Source organism: Schistocerca cancellata, chromosome 1 (genome assembly GCF_023864275.1).
Source record: "Schistocerca cancellata isolate TAMUIC-IGC-003103 chromosome 1, iqSchCanc2.1, whole genome shotgun sequence".
Taxonomy (NCBI): Eukaryota; Metazoa; Arthropoda; class Insecta; order Orthoptera; family Acrididae; genus Schistocerca; species Schistocerca cancellata.
The window spans coordinates 645,178,900-645,199,531 of record NC_064626.1 but is presented as its reverse complement, the minus strand read 5'-3'; the positions used below and the strand labels follow the sequence as shown (position 1 = coordinate 645,199,531).

Here is a 20,632-nt window from a genome sequence, read left to right as displayed (position 1 = left end):
GAATGGCTTGCCATGCCATTTCCACCTGGCGCCTCAGTTGGACCAGCGTTCGTGCTGGACGTGCAGACCGCATGAGACGACGCTTCATCCAGTCCCAAACATGCTCAATGGGGGACAGATCCGGAGATCTTGCTGGCCAGGGTAATTGACTTACACCTTCTAGAGCACGTTGGGTGGCACGGGATACATGCGGACGTGCATTGTCCTGTTGGAACAGCAAGTTCCCTTGCCGGTCTAGGAATGGTAGAACGATGGGTTCGATGACGGTTTGGATGTACCGTGCACTATTCAGTGTGCCCTCAACGATCACCAGTGGTGTACGGCCAGTGTAGGAGATCGCTCCCCACACCATGATGCCGGGTGTTGGCCCTGTGTGCCTCGGTCGTATGCAGTCCTGATTGTGGCGCTCACCTGCACGGCGCCAAACACGCATACGACCATCATTGGCACCAAGGCAGAAGCGACTCTCATCGCTGAAGACGACACGTCTCCATTCGTCCCTCCATTCACGCCTGTCGCGACACCACTGGAGGCGGGCTGCACGATGTTGGGGTGTGAGCGGAAGACGGCCTAACGGTGTGCGGGACCGTAGCCCAGCTTCATGGAGACGGTTGCGAGTGGTCCTCGCCGATACCCCAGGAGCAACAGTGTCCCTAATTTGCTGGGAAGTGGCGGTGCGGTCCCCTACGGCACTGCGTAGGATCCTACGGTCTTGGCGTGCATCCGTGCGTCGCTGCGGTCCAGTCCCAGGTCGACGGGCACGTGCACCTTCCGCCGACCACTGGCGACAACATCGATGTACTGTGGAGACCTCACGCCCCACGTGTTGAGCAATTCGGCGGTACGTCCACCCGGCCTCCCGCATGCCCACTATACGCCCTCGCTGAAAGTCCGTCAACTGCACATACAGTTCACGTCCACGCTGTCGCGGCATGCTACCAGTGTTAAAGACTGCGATGGAGCTCCGTATGCCACGGCAAACTGGCTGACACTGACGGCGGCAGTGCACAAATGCTGCGCAGCTAGCGCCATTCGACAGCCAACACCGCGGTTCCTGGTGTGTCCGCTGTGCCGTGCGTGTGATCATTGCTTGTACAGCCCTCTCGCAGTGTCCGGAGCAAGTATGGTGGGTCTGACACACCGGTGTCAATGTGTTCTTTTTTCCATTTCCAGGAGTGTATTTATCTACAACATTTATTATTGTTTCCATATGGTAACCCAAGTGTTTTGTTGGTTATAGTTTTAAGTTCGTAGGAATTGTGTTGTTACATATGTGTTAAATGTGCTCAGTTTGTCACATTCAGTTAAAAAAAACTGTTGTATTAGTTAGTTTGTGAAACTACACTCTGGATAAAAACTGATACTGTAGGTATGCGAGGTGTTACTTCACGTATTAAATATAACACATTAACATTGCCAGATAAAATGTTAGTTTTGTTGTCAGATTATTTGTGTCTGCTGTGCACAGGAAATGGGAGAATGAAGACTTTAGGTGCATTTTGTAGTGCTCTTGTTCTCTTCATGATTTTGACCTCAACAGAAAAATGGAATTGTCATAGGAGGAAGTTACTGTTCCTGAGCACAACAGTAGATTTTTACTAATTATTTCAGCAGTTCATAGGTATTTTCATTACAAATTGCCTTTAAACTCACTCTACATTTACATACATGCATTGCAAGCTGCCATGTGGTGCATGACAGTAATTTTCTTTCCTGTGGCACTCTCAAATAGAGTGAGGGAAAAATGACTATCTATAACCTCTATATAAACCCCAGTTTCTATTATATTGTCTTTGTGGTCCTTATGCAAAGTGTACGTTGTTGGTGAAAGAATCATTCTACAGTGATGTATAACTGGACATAAACAAATACCATGTGGTCTATAGTATACATGAACACAGCACATAAAGTGACTATATAACAACACCAAAGACATTTATAATCATATTTTATAGTGTTTACTTCTTAAGAATTCTTCATCTTGATAGAAATTGCAGCATTTTATCCACGTTTGCAATACCACCTTGTATATTTTGAATGACACATAATGAACTATGTATGGAAACTTGTTGAAAAAATTTGTACTCAAATATCTGTAGTTATTAAGGACCAAGGGGAGTGCTGAAGAATGAAAATACAGCAAATGTCTGTTTCTGGTACTGTGCACATCACATCTAGCTTTAAATGTCTCCACATTTTCTCAAGTGTACGTTAAACAGTTATGTATGTATGTACAAAATAGATGGTGTCATTATGTAGAGAAATATTCATGGTTTTTCTGCACTTTGTGATTGCCAATGCTAATGTGCATCTAAGTAATACCTTCTGCCATCTCAGTTGACACTCTGCTCCAGGGGAATTTCTCTGTAGCGGTGCATGTTGTTTGGCTCTGTTGTTTGAAGTGTAATAACTTAAATATTATTGGTAATTTCATAAAACGTTACAGTTAATGCACTGTTTGAAGCAATGAACATAATTTCAGGAAAAATTTGCAAATTTAAGATAATAGCATTTTTAAAGACATATGTAAATTCATAAATACATTTTTATTTTCAGTTCAAAAAGCAGAGATCAAAATTATGTCAATCAAGAAAAGAATTTAGATGTGATGTAAGTCAATTTTGTTTATTTAGATATTTGATTGAGTTAAAGAAATGCAAATTTGTTTTTTAAGAAAGTGAAGTTGAATGAGTTTAATACCTAATGCCTGAGCAAGCATACATGGCAATTATTAATCTGTATCCCAAAAACAGAAAGAATTTATCTGATTCTGTAATTTTATACATTATGCTTCAATGATGATAGTGATACAAACTATTAGGGTGATAGAAAATGGTGGATGTGTCAGTTATAAAGAAGGAACCCTGGTCCAAAAACTACTGAGTCAAAATTAATGAAGCCAAATGTGCTGTGAGATAACTCTGCCTATGGAATACAAGACCCTAAAAATTATTATTTCAATGATGTAATAAACTGGTTTAGTTTTCACATAGTCACAAACATTGTAAATTAGGTAAACCTGATCAAATATAGACATACGTGCTGAGGAATGGGGACTGGAGACTCCATTAATGCACTAAACAGGTACAGCTTGTGTGAATGAAAGGTGAAATATGTGATAAGTGACACATTAGAATCTTGGACCCCGACCTGAGACTGAATTCCAAGACCTTTTGGGTCTGCAGTCTGGTACTTTGGCACTGAGCCCCACATCTTCATGTACCTACAAACATGGTAATACTATAGGAAAGCTGATAGGTTGCATCAAAGCAAATACCCAGATAGGACATGTCTGATGCAAAACACTTTTCAAGTCTTCTCATAGTGAAGGGTAAAAATGTAAGTTGTAATAAAACTGAGGAGGTAAACAAACTGTACAGATTCCCAACTTGGAAGACACAGTGCCTGCATTCAAAGATGAGGAGCTTTCAATCAGCACCCAGTCAGGTATACATGAAACTGGTATCATGCACAATACTGAGCAGGAAATAATATGTTAACAGTTCTTGCATCCCCGTTGCTTCACAGTTAGCTCAACTCCCACTGACTTTGGACTTCGTGTCATGTTGAATCAGTGAATGCTACAACACTGAATTGTATTCTTGTTTTTCTACATTTGTATTTTTATTTGCTTTAAGCCTGTTTCTCCAGAAATGCAAGGGTCAGTAGTTGCAGCTGTCATATGTAGACTGTCAAGAATCCCCACACAGCACTTGTACAGTGACAACAACACAGATTAGCTGTGACCTCATGCACAGGTTCTGTTAATGGTCAGTTAATGGGTCCTTTTGTGTGTATAATGTTCTTAACTACACTAATGTAGACATATTTCTTGGATAAATACTCCCCACATTGGAAGATTTCCCACTTGACTTCTGTGCAGGTGTGTGATTCCAACATGAGGGAGTTCTTTGTGGACCTATGTCAGACATTTTCTGGTAGGTGGAAGAGAAGATACTGTTTCATAGTCAGCTTATTTGCCTGAACGTATCCCATTTGACTTCTTCTTGTGGTGTTCTTCAGATGTCTTGTGCATAAGACACTTGCTGACACTCAAGGGGTTATCATTCTTGCTGCCTGTGCACCAGAGTGCTGAACTTTTGTGCAGTGATATCATGTCTGCATAGAATCTGGGGGACACTACTTGAAACAGCTGTTGTGAATGTAGCAGTGTGTGCAGATCAGTATTAAATTTGTTTCATTTTCACTTGTCTCCACAATTCAGTATTTTCTGTACCAATGTTCCTTCTTTTAGATTGACATATTTTCCATTCTTCATAACCCAGAAAGTTTGCATTGTCATCACAGGAACACACTGGATAATTCATGCATGTTAGGATAATGCCAAATAATTTCTTTTCAGCTGTTTCTTTGCCAACAACTTTCACCTGCGACAGAGTTCCAGTCAGTTTTCTTCTTACTAATGAAAATTCAGACATATGTTTACCTCATTCATTGCTGTTCTTGCAAAATTTTCTTCTCATTACACACTTACATCAGCCACACTGACAGAGGTTTTGCAGTTTAATTATTAACATACTCAAGTCATTCAAGGTTTATGTTTAATATGTTTAGTAGCCGAACTTTGTACTTTGATTCCTATTCTGTTTGTCTTCCATTCTGAATTACTTTGATTGTAAATTTCATTATTTAGCCCGAAACAAGAATCAGCTTTCCAAAATTATGTGATGTAATGAATAATGTTCACAAGTGTATCATTCTCATTGCAAACCTTTTTCTCTGAAAAATGATTCTTCTTGGGGTAGAAAATACTAAAGGCATAAAGCATTACTGGTGTGGTAATCATCCATGCAAGATTTAATTTTTCTAAGTACCAGAAATACCTTTCTTATCAAATCATCTCTACAAGTGTGCCTCCAGTTCTGTCTCTATTGTGTCTTATATTATTACTATTGTTTTTTTAAGTAAAAAAACACTACTTTTATCAATTTTTTTCACTTTATTTGTTGGACTTCTTGCTTTGTAAACCTTTTAGTTGGTAATTCCAGCAGCAGTAAATGCAAATCAAAGGCTTTCTTCTTTTTGTTTTTCAGAAACCTTCATTATTTCCATGTTTTAATTCTTTCCACTACATGACAATGTAATACTCAAGTGATACCATGATACTTTTTATGATTGCCGTTTCTAACAAAGAGTTTGATTCATAGTAGTTGCATGAAACTTTAAACACCCCAGTATTAAGCTTTCTGAGAAAGACATGGTTCTTATAAACTCAAGGAGGAAATCAGGAAGGATTCCAAAGGATTCTGTTTGTAGGTTGTGTTACTGATATGTATAATTCATATGTATAAATTTGCTGTATTTTATCTTTTCTTACTCCTCTTATCTCATTTATCTTTACATTTTGCTACTAATTTGTATTCTCTGATTAGCTGCATACAGTTCTTCTGACAATTACTGATATCTTTTATAAGAATTAGAACAAAAACTACCATGTAAAATTATTTCCATTCTTTTTTGTTATCGACTCTTGTGCCGTACCAGTCTGCAGTTCTGCAAGGTTAATCCTTCTATGTAGACTGGAATAAGCTAAGGTTCAGTAAAATAATTCTGTATTTCTGTTATTCTACTAGTCTCCATTCAGTTAATTTCATCTATCACCTCCTAATGTTAGACACCTGACGACTTTTCTTTGCAACCTATCAAACTAAGGTATATTACTCCATTAAATACCTACATTCTAGCCATGATACAAATTCAATGTACATACATAATTTCCTAATTGTAATTTCTGGATGTATTGAATATAAATTAATAGTATAATGTTGATAATAAGTTGTATTTAATTTATTGAATTACATCTGATTTAGTGTTGTTCATGATTCTACATCATTACATTAAGTAATAATTGAAGTGTGAAGGAAAGTGATATATCTTGAGCTGCAGTTATTTCAACTGATGGCAAATTTTATTTTCTGTGGTTCCAAATTTTTGTGCAGGGCTGATTATTACAGGAAAGGTGGAAAAGCTATGCTACCCATAAAATGGATGCCCCCAGAAGCTTTCCTGGATGGTATTTTTACATCAAAGACTGACATATGGTGAGTACAGTTGAGTTATTAAGTCTCATATTTCATCTTTAATGAAACTTCCTTAATTGTAAATTTCTGAGTTTAATTGAAGACTATAAATTTGTTTTTGTTTTACAAAAAGGAAAAGAGTGAATTATCTTTGTCCTCTTTAGACACTTACATATTACGGCTGTTGACTTTTAATTGTGAATTTAAAATGCTGTCCAAGAGTTAGTGTGTTATATGGAACTTAGCCTGTATGTGCTTGGTGCACTTACCCTGACCTGTTTGTTCCAACTTGATAGCCTATAATCAACCTCAGTGCCACAGCTGCTTGGATTTTCTCTTAAAATTTCTCATTTCAAGATGTCCACACAGTAACTGCTACATATCATTGGTGCAGCCTACAGTTTTATATTTTGTGTAAGTGATATTCTGTATCATGATGTAGTTTCATATTCTTCAAATGGTCTATGGCTCAAATTTATCATCAGATATCACGATTTACCCACAATAATTTGTATTTTGAAGTTATTATTAGTAATTATATTGCAAAATACATTGAGGTGATGGAAGTCATGGGATAGCAAGGTGTACATATATACGTGGTTTTTGTGTTGTGTACACAAGATATGAAAGGACAGTACATTGGCAGAGCTATCATTTGTACTCAGGTGATTCATGTGAAAAGGTTTCTGACTTGATTATGGCCATGTGACAGAAATTAACAGATTTTGAACAGCAAAATATTAGAGTTGTAGCTAGGAGCATTGGAAATTCCATTTCAGAAATCATTAAGTAATTCAATATTCTGAGACATGAACAATACAGTGGTTGATAGCCTTCACTTAACGAGCAAGAGCAGTGGCATTTGCATAGAGTTATCAGTACTATCAGACAAGCAACTCTGCATGAAACAAGTGCAAACATCAGTGTGGAAAGTGTGATGAATGTATTCCTTTAGGCCAGTGCAGTGAAATTTGGCATTAAGAGGCTATGACAGCAGATGACTGATAAAAGTGTCTTTGCTAACAGTGTGACATTATGTTCAGAGCCTCTCTGGACTCATAACTACATCATTGAACCCTAGTTGACTGGAAAAGCATAGCCTGGTCTGCTGAGTCCTGATTACAGTTGGCAAGAGCTGATGATGGAATTCATTGTGGCACAGACTCCACGAAATGATGGACCCAAGTTGCCAAAAAGCACTGTGCAAGCTAACGGTGGCTTCATAATGTTGTTGGCTGTATTTACTTGGAATGGACTGGACACTCTGGTCGAATGAAATGATCACTGACTGGAAATGGCTACATTTGGCTATTTCAAGACCATTTTCAGCCATTCATGGATTTTATGTTCCCAAACAGCAGTGGAATTTTTATGGATGACAAATTGCCATGTCACCGGGCCACAATTGTTCACAATTTATTTGAAGAACATTCCGAAAGCTTGAGTGAATGGTTTGGTCACCCAGATTGCCTGAGATGAATCCCATCAAATGTTTATAGGGCGCAATGGAGAGGTCAGTTGGTGCACAAAATCCTGGATTGACAACTATTTTCACAATTATGGATGACTAGAGAGACAGAATTGCTCAATATTTCTGCAGTGGCTTCCAACAGATTGTTGAGTCCATGCCACATCAAGTTGCTGCACTACACCAGGCAAAAGGAAGTCTTACGCCATAATAGGAGTAATCACATTACTTTTGTCACCTCAGTTTAGACTGTATGTACAAGGCTGAAAAGAAATCAAGGAGTGTAATCTCCAGATTACACAAAATAGAATTTGTGCATTAATCTTGAATTTCTGCACTTTACAAAGTCTGAAAAAAGTATCATCATAAGTATATTTTCCTTCCTTATTGCACTCTGCCTTCCATTGATATTCACCATACCATGAAAGATCTTGGTCTACTCTCGTCTTCACTACAGATGGGTCTCTTTTGTCCTAGATTCTGAGTGACCTTTCTTTTTTATTTTCTCTGCCCTGCCCATCTCTCATCCCCATGGCCTGCCCATCTCTCATCCCCATAGATGGATCTAATGGTTCATAAAACTAGGAAAGTTTCATCACTTTTATCTTTGTTTGTGACTATTGGCAGTATTAAATATTTTGTCCCATGAAGGTAAGTGATGCCCACAATTGTGTCTCATAATTTATAAATTTTCTGGATTGAATTTTTCTTTTTTAAGTAAGATCATAGGCTTCACCATAGAGGGTTCAAAGTATGTTCCGTATTTACTTTTACTCTGGTATAAATGTTATTGTTGCATGTGTAACATGTTTTAGCATCACAAGCAGTGGAGGCCTACAGTTTTATACTATAGTTTTCTAGTTTATTATTCATGTAAATACAGAATCCAATTCTCCCTCAAAAAGAATAGATTGCTTTATCTACAGTCAGGTTTGATGGTGGATAAAATACTGTTCTGTGTATTATATGAAATACCCCCAGATAGGTCTTAGTTTGTGCAGTGGGTCAGAATCAAATTCTTAATGAGGTGTCCTCAAGACATTGTTTTTCACACCTAGTATTCTTTAGTTCTGATGGCACAAATTTAGAGACAATGTCTGTCTATCTCTGATTTTGTTTTTGGAAATGTGTGTTGATTGAAATACTCCAATATACAGTCCAGTTATGTTGATAATTTATCAACAAGAAACCAGATCTCAGAATTTTTTGCAAACAAAAATTATTCAAGTTTTGCATCAGAATGACATCAATCATTGCAAAAGGACAAGTTGACACATTAAAAAACAAACCTGAAATTTGTACACTACATTCTTCATAATCAATTATGTCTTTCCTGTCTGCAACACAGCTATCACTCTTAAGTTCAAATTAATTGTTGTCTTCTGAATTTTCTGAAAGATTATCCTGTGTAAGCCATTATTCAGGATTTCTTCAATTTCTAAGTCTGATAAGTGATGTCTATAAGCCATATTACCTCAGCTTCAATGCCAACATGTTCTCACACATTTATCAACACATCACAGAACACAATAACTTTCAACAATTCGTCTTGTACACTGCAATCAGTGTGACACTGACACAGCCCACAAGACATAAGTGCATGCATCATACAACAGCTTCAAATAAAGAACTTATGTTACCTCCTAGTGACAAACAATACTATGAGGCTGTTCATAAATTAATCTTTGATCAGCTATTTAAAAAAAAGGAAAGTAGATTATTTTCAAATATGTAGTATGTACTTAACATGTGGACATTACTTCTCCCTGCAGTCACCACCCAAATTCAAATATTTTTTGACTGTGATACCAGCTTCTCTATTTCTTTATCAAAGAACAGTGCCACCTGGTGCTTCAGCCAATTGTTGACAGCATCCTTGACTCCATTGTTGATGGTGAAGTACTGAATAGGCAGCCAGGCCTTCATGTTGGGGAATATATGAAAATGCCACTTAGTGTCATGTCCAGTCTGTATGGAGGATGTTGAAAAATCTCCCAGTGAAATTGTCTGAGTTTTTCTTTAATTTGGTTTGTATTATGGGGCCACAATTTTTCATGAAGGAGAATGATTTCTGTGGTAATAATCCCACAGTTTGTTTTGGACTGACCTTTTTAGTATCATAACACAACAAATGTGTGATATCTCTCATTTACTCTCACAAAATATGTTGCCAATAATTCTTTGGCAATCCCAAAAACTGTAACCATTTGCAGCTTGGCATTTTCTGCTTGAACATTTGGGCTTTTTTTGAGAATGAGTGTGCATCCACTGTTTGTACTGTTCCTTAGTTTTGGAGTTCACATATTGCACCAATGTCTCATTGCTAGTCATGACTGTGTTCTGAAATTCCTCTCTCTCCTCTTGGTGGTGCTGAAGGAATGTCAAGGCCAAAACCATTCTCTCAGTTTTGTGAACATCACTTAGACATTTTGGTACCCACCATGCACAAATGTATTTTGGTACCCACCATGCACAAATGTTATGTTAACCTCACCTCTCCATGACATTGTTAAAGAGTATGTCCTTGAAACCTGAGGCACATCTCACAATTTCATCAATGTGTTATAAAAGTTCATAACCCATATCTGAATGTCTTCCTTGACCAATTTCATCATACACATCAGGTGTAACCAGACTTGAATTTTCTGCACCACTCTTTCACAACACGTTCACTGGTAAACGCATCTCCATACACATGACCAATTAATAATGAATGTTGGCAGCATTTACTACTTCTGCTTACAAGAAGTCAGTGACAGATTATACCTCACAACTAGTGGGAGACAGAATGACACCATCCATTTCAGCAGCTTGCTGCTTACACACTAATGAATACAACAGAGCACTGACTAAGTCTCTGTTTTGAATCACTCAAGCACCATGAAGCTACAAGTTTTCATTAATTTTTAAAAGAAAATTGAAGGTTATTTTATGAATAGCCCTTGTACTATGTTGAAACTAGTAGCCTTGCAACTTAAATATGATTTTAATTGGCTCATAAGTAATTTGAAAGTAAAGAACATAAGACATACATAATAGAAATCAAGGTTAAAACTTATCAGGTGTATGTAGTATGTTCTAATAAATTATGAGACAGAATTGCTGGTCAGTACTAATCGTTTGGAGGCAAAATGTATAATACTGCTAATAGATTCATGTAAAAGTGACACACTACCTAGCTTCTGGAACTAATAGTTCCTTCACCAGTAAAGACACGGAAGGTTAGAGGAGAGCAAGTCACTCAAACCCCACTATGAGGGAGACCCGCCTGTAGTGAGGACAAGGATAGACAAAGATGAAGAGAGAGGTGTCTCTCCTTCAGTCTTCTCCAACATATTCCTCACCCCTCACTAATGAGTGAACTATTATTCCAGAAACTAGGAAGTTTATCAGTTTTGCTTTGACATGTGTCTATCAGCAGTATTACACATTTTGCCTCATGGAGGTAAGTAATGGCTAGCAATTTTGTCTCACAATTGACCTGTTTATTCGATTGAATTTTTCTTTGATACAGTATGTAGAAAGTTAATTGGCTCCAAGGTGTTAATATGGTCATACATTTCTTCAGCTGCATTGATAGCACCTCAGGCATATAATCTGCACGATTATATTTTCTACACCAACAAAAATAATCCATTTTTGAAAATAAAATTGCAGCTGAATAGATACAGAGCAGAAATGTCTTTACTTCTCATCCCATCCAGTATGTCTCCACTGACCCAGGATTCTGGGTGGCTTTTCCAAACTCTTTCCATTTCCCAAACCTTGCCAGTCCTTTTTCTTCATTCCTCTTCTTACCCTTCAACCCTTCTGCCAGAAGAAGGAACCACTGGCTCTGAAAGCTTTCAAATTTCCTTAACCACTATATAGGTTCTCTGCCACTGCCTGGTGAGATTTTTTCCTGCTCTGCCATCTTCACAGATTCTTAAAATATCTATCTGCATCCTTTTCATTTTTACATTTTGATTTTGTAGTTTCCCACACTGTCTTAGGGTGGCAAGCACCAACCAAGAGTAAGTGACACAAAAGTAGTAAGTTACTAAGAGGGAAGGAAGTCAGTGACTTTCTGTCGAGATACTGAACTAAAGGAGTAAATTACTACAGGAGTAAATTTTTAATTTACCCCCAAAGTAAATTTATTTACTCCACTACTGGTGGAGGGCACCATCAAAAATTATGCTACTATGTTGGTAATTTAATGCTGTGTATTACCTGGTTCCTTTGAAAGGGCACAGCCAACTTCGTTCCCCATCCTTCCCTAATCTGATGGGACTGATGACCTTGCTGTCTGGCCATCTCCCCCAAATCAACCAACCCAAGAGCAGTTTGGGATTCATACAGAATCTGCTGAGTTGCAGCTTGATGCTAGAGCTGTTACTGCAGCATAATTCTGATAGGAACTCTGCTTTGTCTTCTAGATTGCAGCTTTTTGTGGACTGCGAGTCTTTCACACAAGTACGCATCAAATCATAGCATCTCATTACCATCAGTCATATTACTGCTGGAAGAGCTTTAATGGTGTGATAAACAGTTAAATTGCCTTAAAGCCGTTGTATGCATCCATGCCGTGAAACCAGGAAAATATCTCAAGGAACAAAAGGGAATTCTAACAAACTGGTGCATTCCCAAATGTCATGAGGACCACAGATTGTGTACATATACCCATACTTTCACCATCTGGAGCACAAGCAGAACTATACAGAAATCACAAAAATTTCTTTTCTGTCAGTACACAAATCATCTCTGGAGCCAATAAGAAGATTCTGAACATGGTAAGCCATTGGCTGTGTTCCATGTATGATGCACGCATTTGGGACAATAGTAGAGTTGAAACTTCCTGGCAGATTAAAACTGTGTACCAGACTAAGGCCTGCCAGGAAGTTTCATATCAGTGCAGAGTCTGCTGCAGAGTGAATATTTCATTCTGGAAACATCTCCCAGGCTGTGGATAAGCCATGTCTCTGCAGTATCCTTTCTTCCAGTAGTGCTTGTCTTGCAAGTTTTGCAGGATAGTTACTGCGAAGTTTGGAAGGTGGTACGCTGGTGGAAGTGAAGCTGTGAGGATGGGTCACGAATCAAGCTTGGTTAGCTCAGTCAGTCGTGCACTTGCCTCAAAAGGCAAAGGTTCCAAGTTCGAGTCTCAGTGTGGCAGACTGTTTTAATCTGCCAGAAAGTTTCACATCAGTGCACACTCCAGTGCAAAATGAAAATTTTGTTCTGGAAACATTGCCCAGGTTATGCCTAAGCCATGTCTCCACAATACCTTTTTTTTTCCAGTCGTGCTAGTCTAGCAAGTTTTGCAGAAAAGCTAGTGCGAAGTTTGGAAGGCAGGAGATTAGGTTGCTCAGTTGGTAGTACACTTGCCTGCAAAAGGCAAAGGTCCCAAGTTCAAGTCTCACTCCTGCACACAGTTTTAATCTGCCTGGAAGTTTATAATGCTGCATGCTCCATTGCAGACTGAAAATTTCATTCTGGAAACATCCCCCAGGCTATGGCTAAGCAGTGTTTCTGCAATATCCTTTCTTCCAGTAGTGCTAGTCTTGAAAATTTCTCAGGAGAGCTACTGTGAAGTTTGGAAGGTAGAAGATGAGGTACTGGTGTAAGTGGAGCTGTGAGGATGGGTCATGAGTTGTGCTTGTGTAGCCCAGTCAGCAGTGCACTTGCCCGTGAAAGACAAAGACCCAGATTTCTAGTCTTGGTCTGGCACCAGTTTCAATATGCCAGGAAATTTCAGATCAGTGCACACTCCACTGCAGGAATAGCGCAATTGCTGTAGAATTTGAAAATAGACAGTCTGATGGGTTGCTTCTTGGAGACAGTGGATATGCTCTCTCCAAACATCTTATCACTCCTGTGTTTTGATCTCATACAGGAGCCAAGGATGCTACAAAAGAGCCCATACTGCTACCAGACATGTGATAGAGCATACATTCAGTTTTTGGAAAAAATGTTCCCAAATTCTCACTAAAACAATGTGATACAAACAAAACAAATGTGGGAATGTTGTTTTGATTGCTGCAGTTCCGCACAGCTTAGGAACAGAAGCCGAAAATATGCTTCACCCTGATGCTGTGGATGTGTATGACATTGATCAATATGCCTTTCAGCCAGAAGCAAATGCTCTTTTCTTTTCTTTTTCTTCTTTTTCTTTCTTTATTATTATTTTTTTTCCTTCAGTACGCAGAGTTATAAAATAAATATGTTTTGATTATTTTGAAGAAAAACAAGATGTCTATTTTTATGATTTTGCTAATGCAAATAAACATTTGAGTGCACTGATTAGAAATGTCGCATGTACTGGTATTGAAATAATAAACATAAATATTATGTCTGGCAAAAAATGGGAACATATTAATCATTGAAAAAATATCAAGCTTATAAAATGTTGGATATTCATATTCCTTTACAAAAACATGAACTTCTTGAGCATATTGGCTGCTGGACTACTGAGGTTTGCTCTATTTTGTTCTTGAACTTATTTGTAACTTCCATTTTCAGGTTACACCCTTCTTCCATGATTTCTCTTTGTCTTTCAACTAACAAAACTTTTGCATTATATTCCTCCCATATTAAAAACATTTTTAATGTATCAAGCTCATCTGTTTTTTCCAGCAACTCCCTGTTCTTCACTGCAAGCGCATATTGTCTACCTTTTTTAATAGGTGTACCTTGTGATAAGCTCCCACCAGAGAATGCAAGGCAATGCTCATGACCATGGGATAAAGTTTCACTTTCAGCAGTTCCATTGGCATTGTCAGAGTAGTTGTCATCAGTGATGGTGGTTTAAAGGACCACCTTCAGTTGTGTCATTATTGTTAACTCCAGTTATCCCCTTCAAAACTTGTGGAATAATATCAACAATCATTTGGCTCATATCATCTGTCTTCATCTCAGCTACTCCACCACCAGTTTGGAATTGTATTTTATTACATGTAGCTTTCATTTTCTTTTCTTTTGTTTTCATGTCCTTCCAAATTACTTTAAGCTGCTCTTGTGATCATTGTGTAACAGCTTCCACATTGTATGTAGGTATATTTTTTCCCAAGCATCTTTTTTCCTTTTTAGCATGTTAATGTTTTGCTTTTTAGATTCAGTAGTGGTTATATACTTTTTCATTATTCCAGCAAACAGCTCTTTTTCAGTTTCTGGTGTGTTTTTTGAATGTTTCTTAACACTTACATTGTCCTTGGCCAACTCCATGTTGCTGTTAGCTCATATCTCAGGCTGCAAGTGCCACTTAAATTAACACATGCCACCAGTCAATGATGGATGGTGGTAGCTGTAGATTACATTAACACAATATTATTGTCAAAATGTGATGCAGTAATGGCTGACAATAAATGTTTTCCAAGCAGAAATGAAATGCACATGCCAGCAGTATGCTGAAATGGCTTACATTTTTAGTAAACAGTTGTTACTACTTTAGTTGAGCTCTCCAACAATTACTGAAAGAGTATATTACTGTGGAAGTAATTTACTGAAGTAGTCCAGACTAAAGAAATAAGAATTACTGCAAGAGTAATTTACACTAGTTTGGTGATCCTTATCATCCTAACAATTCATGTGACCTCTGTGCTCAGCATTTTCTTTTTTGCCTTACATCTCCTTCCATCTTGTCCTCAACTGTTGATGCAAGGAGAACTCTTTACCTTTACAGTATTTTATCCAGGAGGAAGCTGTCATGAGCTGTAAACTTCATGTAGTGGGGAAAGACAGTGTGGTAGTTTCTCATTAAATTCTCCATCACAGTACTCCAATTACTTACTCAGTGACAACTGCTAGTATCACCATAGTTTCTGTACCAGTTTCCTGCATTTCCATCAATTGTGAATTCTGGAGGGATTGCTGCCTTCCTCCAGCATGAAGGTTCTCTATGCACCAACTTCAGAGAGCTGCTGCTGTCACTCTGTGATTCTTATTGATCATCTCCTGATCCTATTTTTTTCTCCTTTTCCAATTATTTTTACCAAAATTTATATTATGTCACCCCCCATTCAGTACAAATTTTACCGTTAATGTTAAACTAACTTCCTGGGGAGCTAATTTTAAATGTAGATCTGAACTGGATGACAGTTTAATATTAATTCCCTTTCTTGTTGGCTCTGTGGTGTAGAGTACTTTGTGTGCCACTGCTATGTCCCTGTTTTCCTGTTCCAACCGCAAATGATTCATGGGGAGAACAGTTGCTGATAAGCCTCCATGTGAGCTCAAATCTCACTAATTTTTACCTTTGGTTTCCTTATGAGATATATGTAATCTCATCGAAATGTCTTAAATCAATGGAAAAATTTCATACACACACAACTAAAAAGCAGAAAAAGATTATTTGAAGAAAAATGAATTTTTAATATTCCAAGTTTTTAAATCAGGCTAAAAAGTGTAAAATAATCACATTCAGACTCGTAACCCCAAATGGTTGTTATGAAAATTTGTGATTGTGATTTTTTAATAGCAATGAAAATACTTGTGAGATTCAAAACAAAAGATGTGGGACACATAAGTGATGCATGATGAAGTGGATGAACACCTACTTACTATTACCTGTTGCATGTGCCCCACATTTCTTGTTTTAAATCTTGCCAGTTTTTTCATAGCTATTAAAAATTCTCAATCACAAATTTTTGGAACTATTTTCACAAGGTTAGGAATCTGTAGGGGACCAGGCAAAATTATTTTATACTTTTTAATCTTATTTAGAAATTTTATACTTAAAAATTCAGTTTTATTTAAACAATAATTTTGAAGTGTTCCTCCTTCTTAACTCCCCCTTAATCCCTGCTTGTGGCTTGTGATAAGCAGAGTATGACATCCCAATAGAGCTCAGGTTGGCAGCTTTTGGTACAAATATACAAAAATTTAATCAAGGAGGAGAGTAAATAGAGCTTTGTCTTATATGATTATTTTGAGAAAATAAATTAAAAAAAGTAAATATAACAAAATAATTTTTACTGAAACATTCATAAATTATATGAATGGATAAAATGTGAATAACAAATTTGTAAAGATGTTGGCACAGCATGGATATGAACTTATGATGTGAATTTAAGTTAATCAGAAATATCCATTGAACTTGTATTTCTGTTTTTCTGTCTGCTGTGGCATAGTTTTTACTGTCAGACATCAAATGCTGCTTTCATACTGGAAACTTTCTTGTTTGGATTTGTGGAAAACCCATATTTGAGGATAGATCATTATTCATCAGTTAGAGGGATCACTAAGCAATGTACAGGCTCATATAAAATGTGAAAAACTGTTTAGTTTTTGGACAAAGCCCTTCTTTAGAGACAGAAAGCATGTACAGACCCCACACATACAGCCCGCTATCATGTACCTATGCTATCACCTGACTGCATCGAATAGTGATCTTGATTGGGGTGGGTAATTGGTAAGTGGAAAGGACAGGGAGTGATCAGAGTGAGTAATATAATGGGAGGAAGTTAACAATGATCACACTTCGGGTGGAACATACAGGTGCACACAGGACATTTAGGGGGATAGAGGGGGGAAGAGAGAGAAAAAGGATGAAGTTTACTGAGAAGGTCAGCATCTATAGGATGACAAATCAATAAAGAGCTAAGGAAACTTTCTAATGAGTGAACTAGTGTGGAATATAAAAATAACAGTGTGTACGGGAGAATTAGGATGAAACAGAGTAAAACTGAAGGGGTAGGGAATTTAGAAGACAGGTTAGGACATAAACTAGTGGAGGCTGAAGCCATTAGGACCTATAGAAATGAATAATATGTTACAGAGAGAAATACTGTGAGCATATACTAATTTTATGGGGCGGGGGGGAGGGGGAATCTGTCTTTTTTATATCCGTCTATCATGCTCCCCCCTCCCCTTTTCCCCCTTGACTGAAAATTGTTCCTGCCCATTTTATCTTCTGATTCTACATCAGCATCTTCCTACCTGTTACTCTTCTACTTTCCATTAGCTCACACGTTGAAACTTAATCCTTTCCATTTCGTTTTGCTTATCTGATTTCCCTATCTTGTCTCTATATGCTTCTCACTGTTGTCCTCCTACCTGTCCCCTGACCTACTTCTGCAAGCTCCTAATTTTCAACCCCCCCCCCCCCCCCGCACCTCCCCCCCTTTCACTAAAGTACAATCTTCCCTTAATCTCTCCTGTCCTCTTTCTCGTACTCACCCATGTCAGGCAAAAACATCGTGAGGCAACAGCTGCTGTGTGTGAGAGAGAAAGTTTCGTAACCCCAACGAAGGTTTTTATTTAAAAGTTAACTATTTTTTTCTTTTTTTCATCTTTCCTATTAGGCTTTTCACTGCTCACCTTAAAAACATTAGATTCTTTAGATGCACATGTGTAGAAAGATAATCTGTACATGTGAATAAATGGGATGAATGGTTAAATTTTTTATGCAATTAGAACTAAATAGAAATTGACAAAAAGCTGCTTCAGATGTGGTGGTGGACTGGTAGGCACCTAAAATATCTGACAAACAAACTAACTTTTGGAACCTAACATTGCTCAGTGTGGTAAAGAATACATGACTGAATAACTGGGTCTGCTTAAGTTCCTTCTCAACCTGTTTTTCTTCCCCTCTTTAGAGCCTCATCTTGGGGAATGTACCTGACTATGCTTGTGAGAAGCTTTATTTCTTTCAGTCTAGTTGTTTGATGTAATATATTTTGGGCATTTTGTTGTTTTTATGATTTGTGTAAGTATGTGTGTGTGTGTGTGTGTGTGTGTTTGTGTGTGTGTGTGTGTGTGTGTGTGTGTGTGTGTTGTCTAATTCAGGAGAAGGCTTTTTGGCCAAAAGCTTACTTGTTTAGCTGTTTTTTGTTATGTCTGCCTGCAATTCAACATCTCTACTATATGGTAAGTAGCAATCTATCCTATTCATTATATTGTCATTATTCCATCCTGAATTTTCTGTTGTTACATACATTCTTTGTTTGCATGAAAAGTATTTTTTTTAAGAAATTTAACAGAATAATTTATTGCATTTTATTTATTCTATTGTATACATCTTGGAATCCTATAAAGTCTATTTTGTTAATCTTGAAATATGTAGTAATGAAATGAAAAGTATGTGGCAGCTGTCCTGATGTTTTGCAGAATTCATTCTTCAGCCTTGTGATCAAAGGATTATGACTCACGTGAATTCTTTAGGTGACTAAGTGCTCTATTAATGAAAGTTGCATATGCATAAGCTAATATATGCTGATGTAGATTTCCCACAAATTCTGATAAATGTATTTTCAGGTCATTTGGTGTATTACTCTGGGAGGTAATGTCCCTGGGTTACATGCCATACACAGGCTGTGCAAACCGGGAAGTCATGCAACTTGTAACTAGTGGAGGGCGTCTGGAGCCTCCTAGCAACTGTCCTGCTCCAGTTTATGGTATTATGACCCAGTGCTGGCATCCTAACCCAGATGAACGGCCCAACTTTGCCACAATACTTGAGAGGCTGGGCTATGTTGCACAGGTATTTGTGATGAGAAAATACTAGCAAATGTTTTGAATTTATACTTACAGCCTGATATTCATGAGACAATATTAGATTAAAGACATTTTGTTTGCTGAAATCCCTTTTTGGTCATGAATCCACACATATCAACTCAGTTTTACTAAATCTTCAGTAGTATTTAGTAACTCATAGATAATTATCTTGATTCATTTTCAGTTCTTCAGTAGGATTATTCATAATATAAGAAAAAGAAAGTAATTTTTTTTCTCTGGTTATCAACTGCATAAGGTCAGGTATGAATTATATCCCAACAAAACCCTCACAGTAGTTGTTATCCTTAAAATAGTTGATATTAAGAATGCAAATGTGAAGGGTGCAGAAGAAAGGATAGTTATTTTACCTTTTTATCAGGCTTAAGGACAAAGCTATTCACACTACACAATTCTTTGCTGTGGCTGGTGGGTTAACATTTGTGAGCAATACCGTATAGTCTAAGCTGATGCTGACAAATGTTTACTGAGCATCTAGAAATAAACAACAGCAGGTTGGGGGGGGGGGGGGGGAGGGGGGTGTCATTTGGGTGTAAGTACATTATTTTATTAGTTTGCAGTATCAGTAAAGTACCAACATAACATGACGGAGACAGCAATCAAATGACAATCCTAAACCAACTAATTGTCTCCTTGTTCCATACTGTAGTTGCTGCAGGTTTTTTGAAGCAAACAGCTTTCAGCCTTATATTGTGGTGGAAGTAAGTAAAAGTAATGTGTGTAAATTATGATATGATCTCCCACTGTCAGTAGATGCAAACATCCCATTTTATGATACCATATTCACATAAAGGTTATTTATTAGTCATTCAGCCTTAGTACATGCAGTACACTTATAAATTTTACAAAAATTTTTATGAGGAGGATAGAGTGTCACATGCCATAAAGATGACACACTGAGTTGCAGACAGGCACAGTGAAAAGACTGTTACATACTAAGCATTTGGCTGAAATCTTCTTCAGAAAAGTAAATAAAACAACACATACATTCACACAAGCAGGTAGACTTCACACACATGACCGCTACTTCAGGCGACTTTAGCTGAACTGCTTTTTCATAACTGCTCACGTTCCCACCTGGACTTTCCATTGTTTAATTTTACAAAAATACCTTTTACCATTGTTATGCTCATATTAGGCATTTCTAAAAATCCTTCTATTGAGTAAAATGGGTTAACTAACAAGAAACTGAGCAGATTTTTCCTAAATATTTAGACTGACACGCTTAAGATGTGTTTTGACAATTTGTTATCCGTTGTGATTCCCATGTACCATGGCTGCTATTAATTTTTGTGAATCTATTTTTTGATAAGAGCAGAGAATTACAGGTTCATGTAATTATCGTGTCTTTGATTTGTCGCAGTAATTTTACGTAGCTTTGAAGATATGTAATTAAAGGAACCAAAAATATATACGAGGGCTGTTCCGTAAAGAATTGTCATAATTTTTTTATGGTCATAGTATCTCATGCTAGAATTAAACCTTAGGGTCCTGCCTGTGAGAAGCAGGCAAACTGAGATAGGTTCAGTATCACCTACCACAACAGTGAGCAGTATGTGGCTTTGAAATTCTGCTTTCATGTCAACATTTTATCTGAGGCCTATGAAATGTTACAGGAGGCCTATGGAGAGTCTGT

The 20,632-nt window shown here is 37.6% G+C and overlaps 1 protein-coding gene across 3 annotated transcripts in view; it reads left to right on the top strand.

Moving 5' to 3' along the window:
- The window catches only part of LOC126183396 (leukocyte tyrosine kinase receptor), a 974,779-nt gene that overhangs the window by 810,327 nt on the left and 143,820 nt on the right, over nt 1-20,632 (top strand). For 2 of the 3 annotated variants that reach the window (XM_049925358.1, XM_049925343.1), the window contains exons 22-24: nt 2,557-2,610; nt 5,961-6,062; nt 18,739-18,964. In XM_049925358.1, the coding sequence (XP_049781315.1) occupies nt 2,557-2,610; nt 5,961-6,062; nt 18,739-18,964 (382 nt within the window). The remainder of the gene's footprint in view (nt 1-2,556; nt 2,611-5,960; nt 6,063-18,738; nt 18,965-20,632) is intronic. The other variant, XM_049925351.1, reaches the window with a different exon arrangement.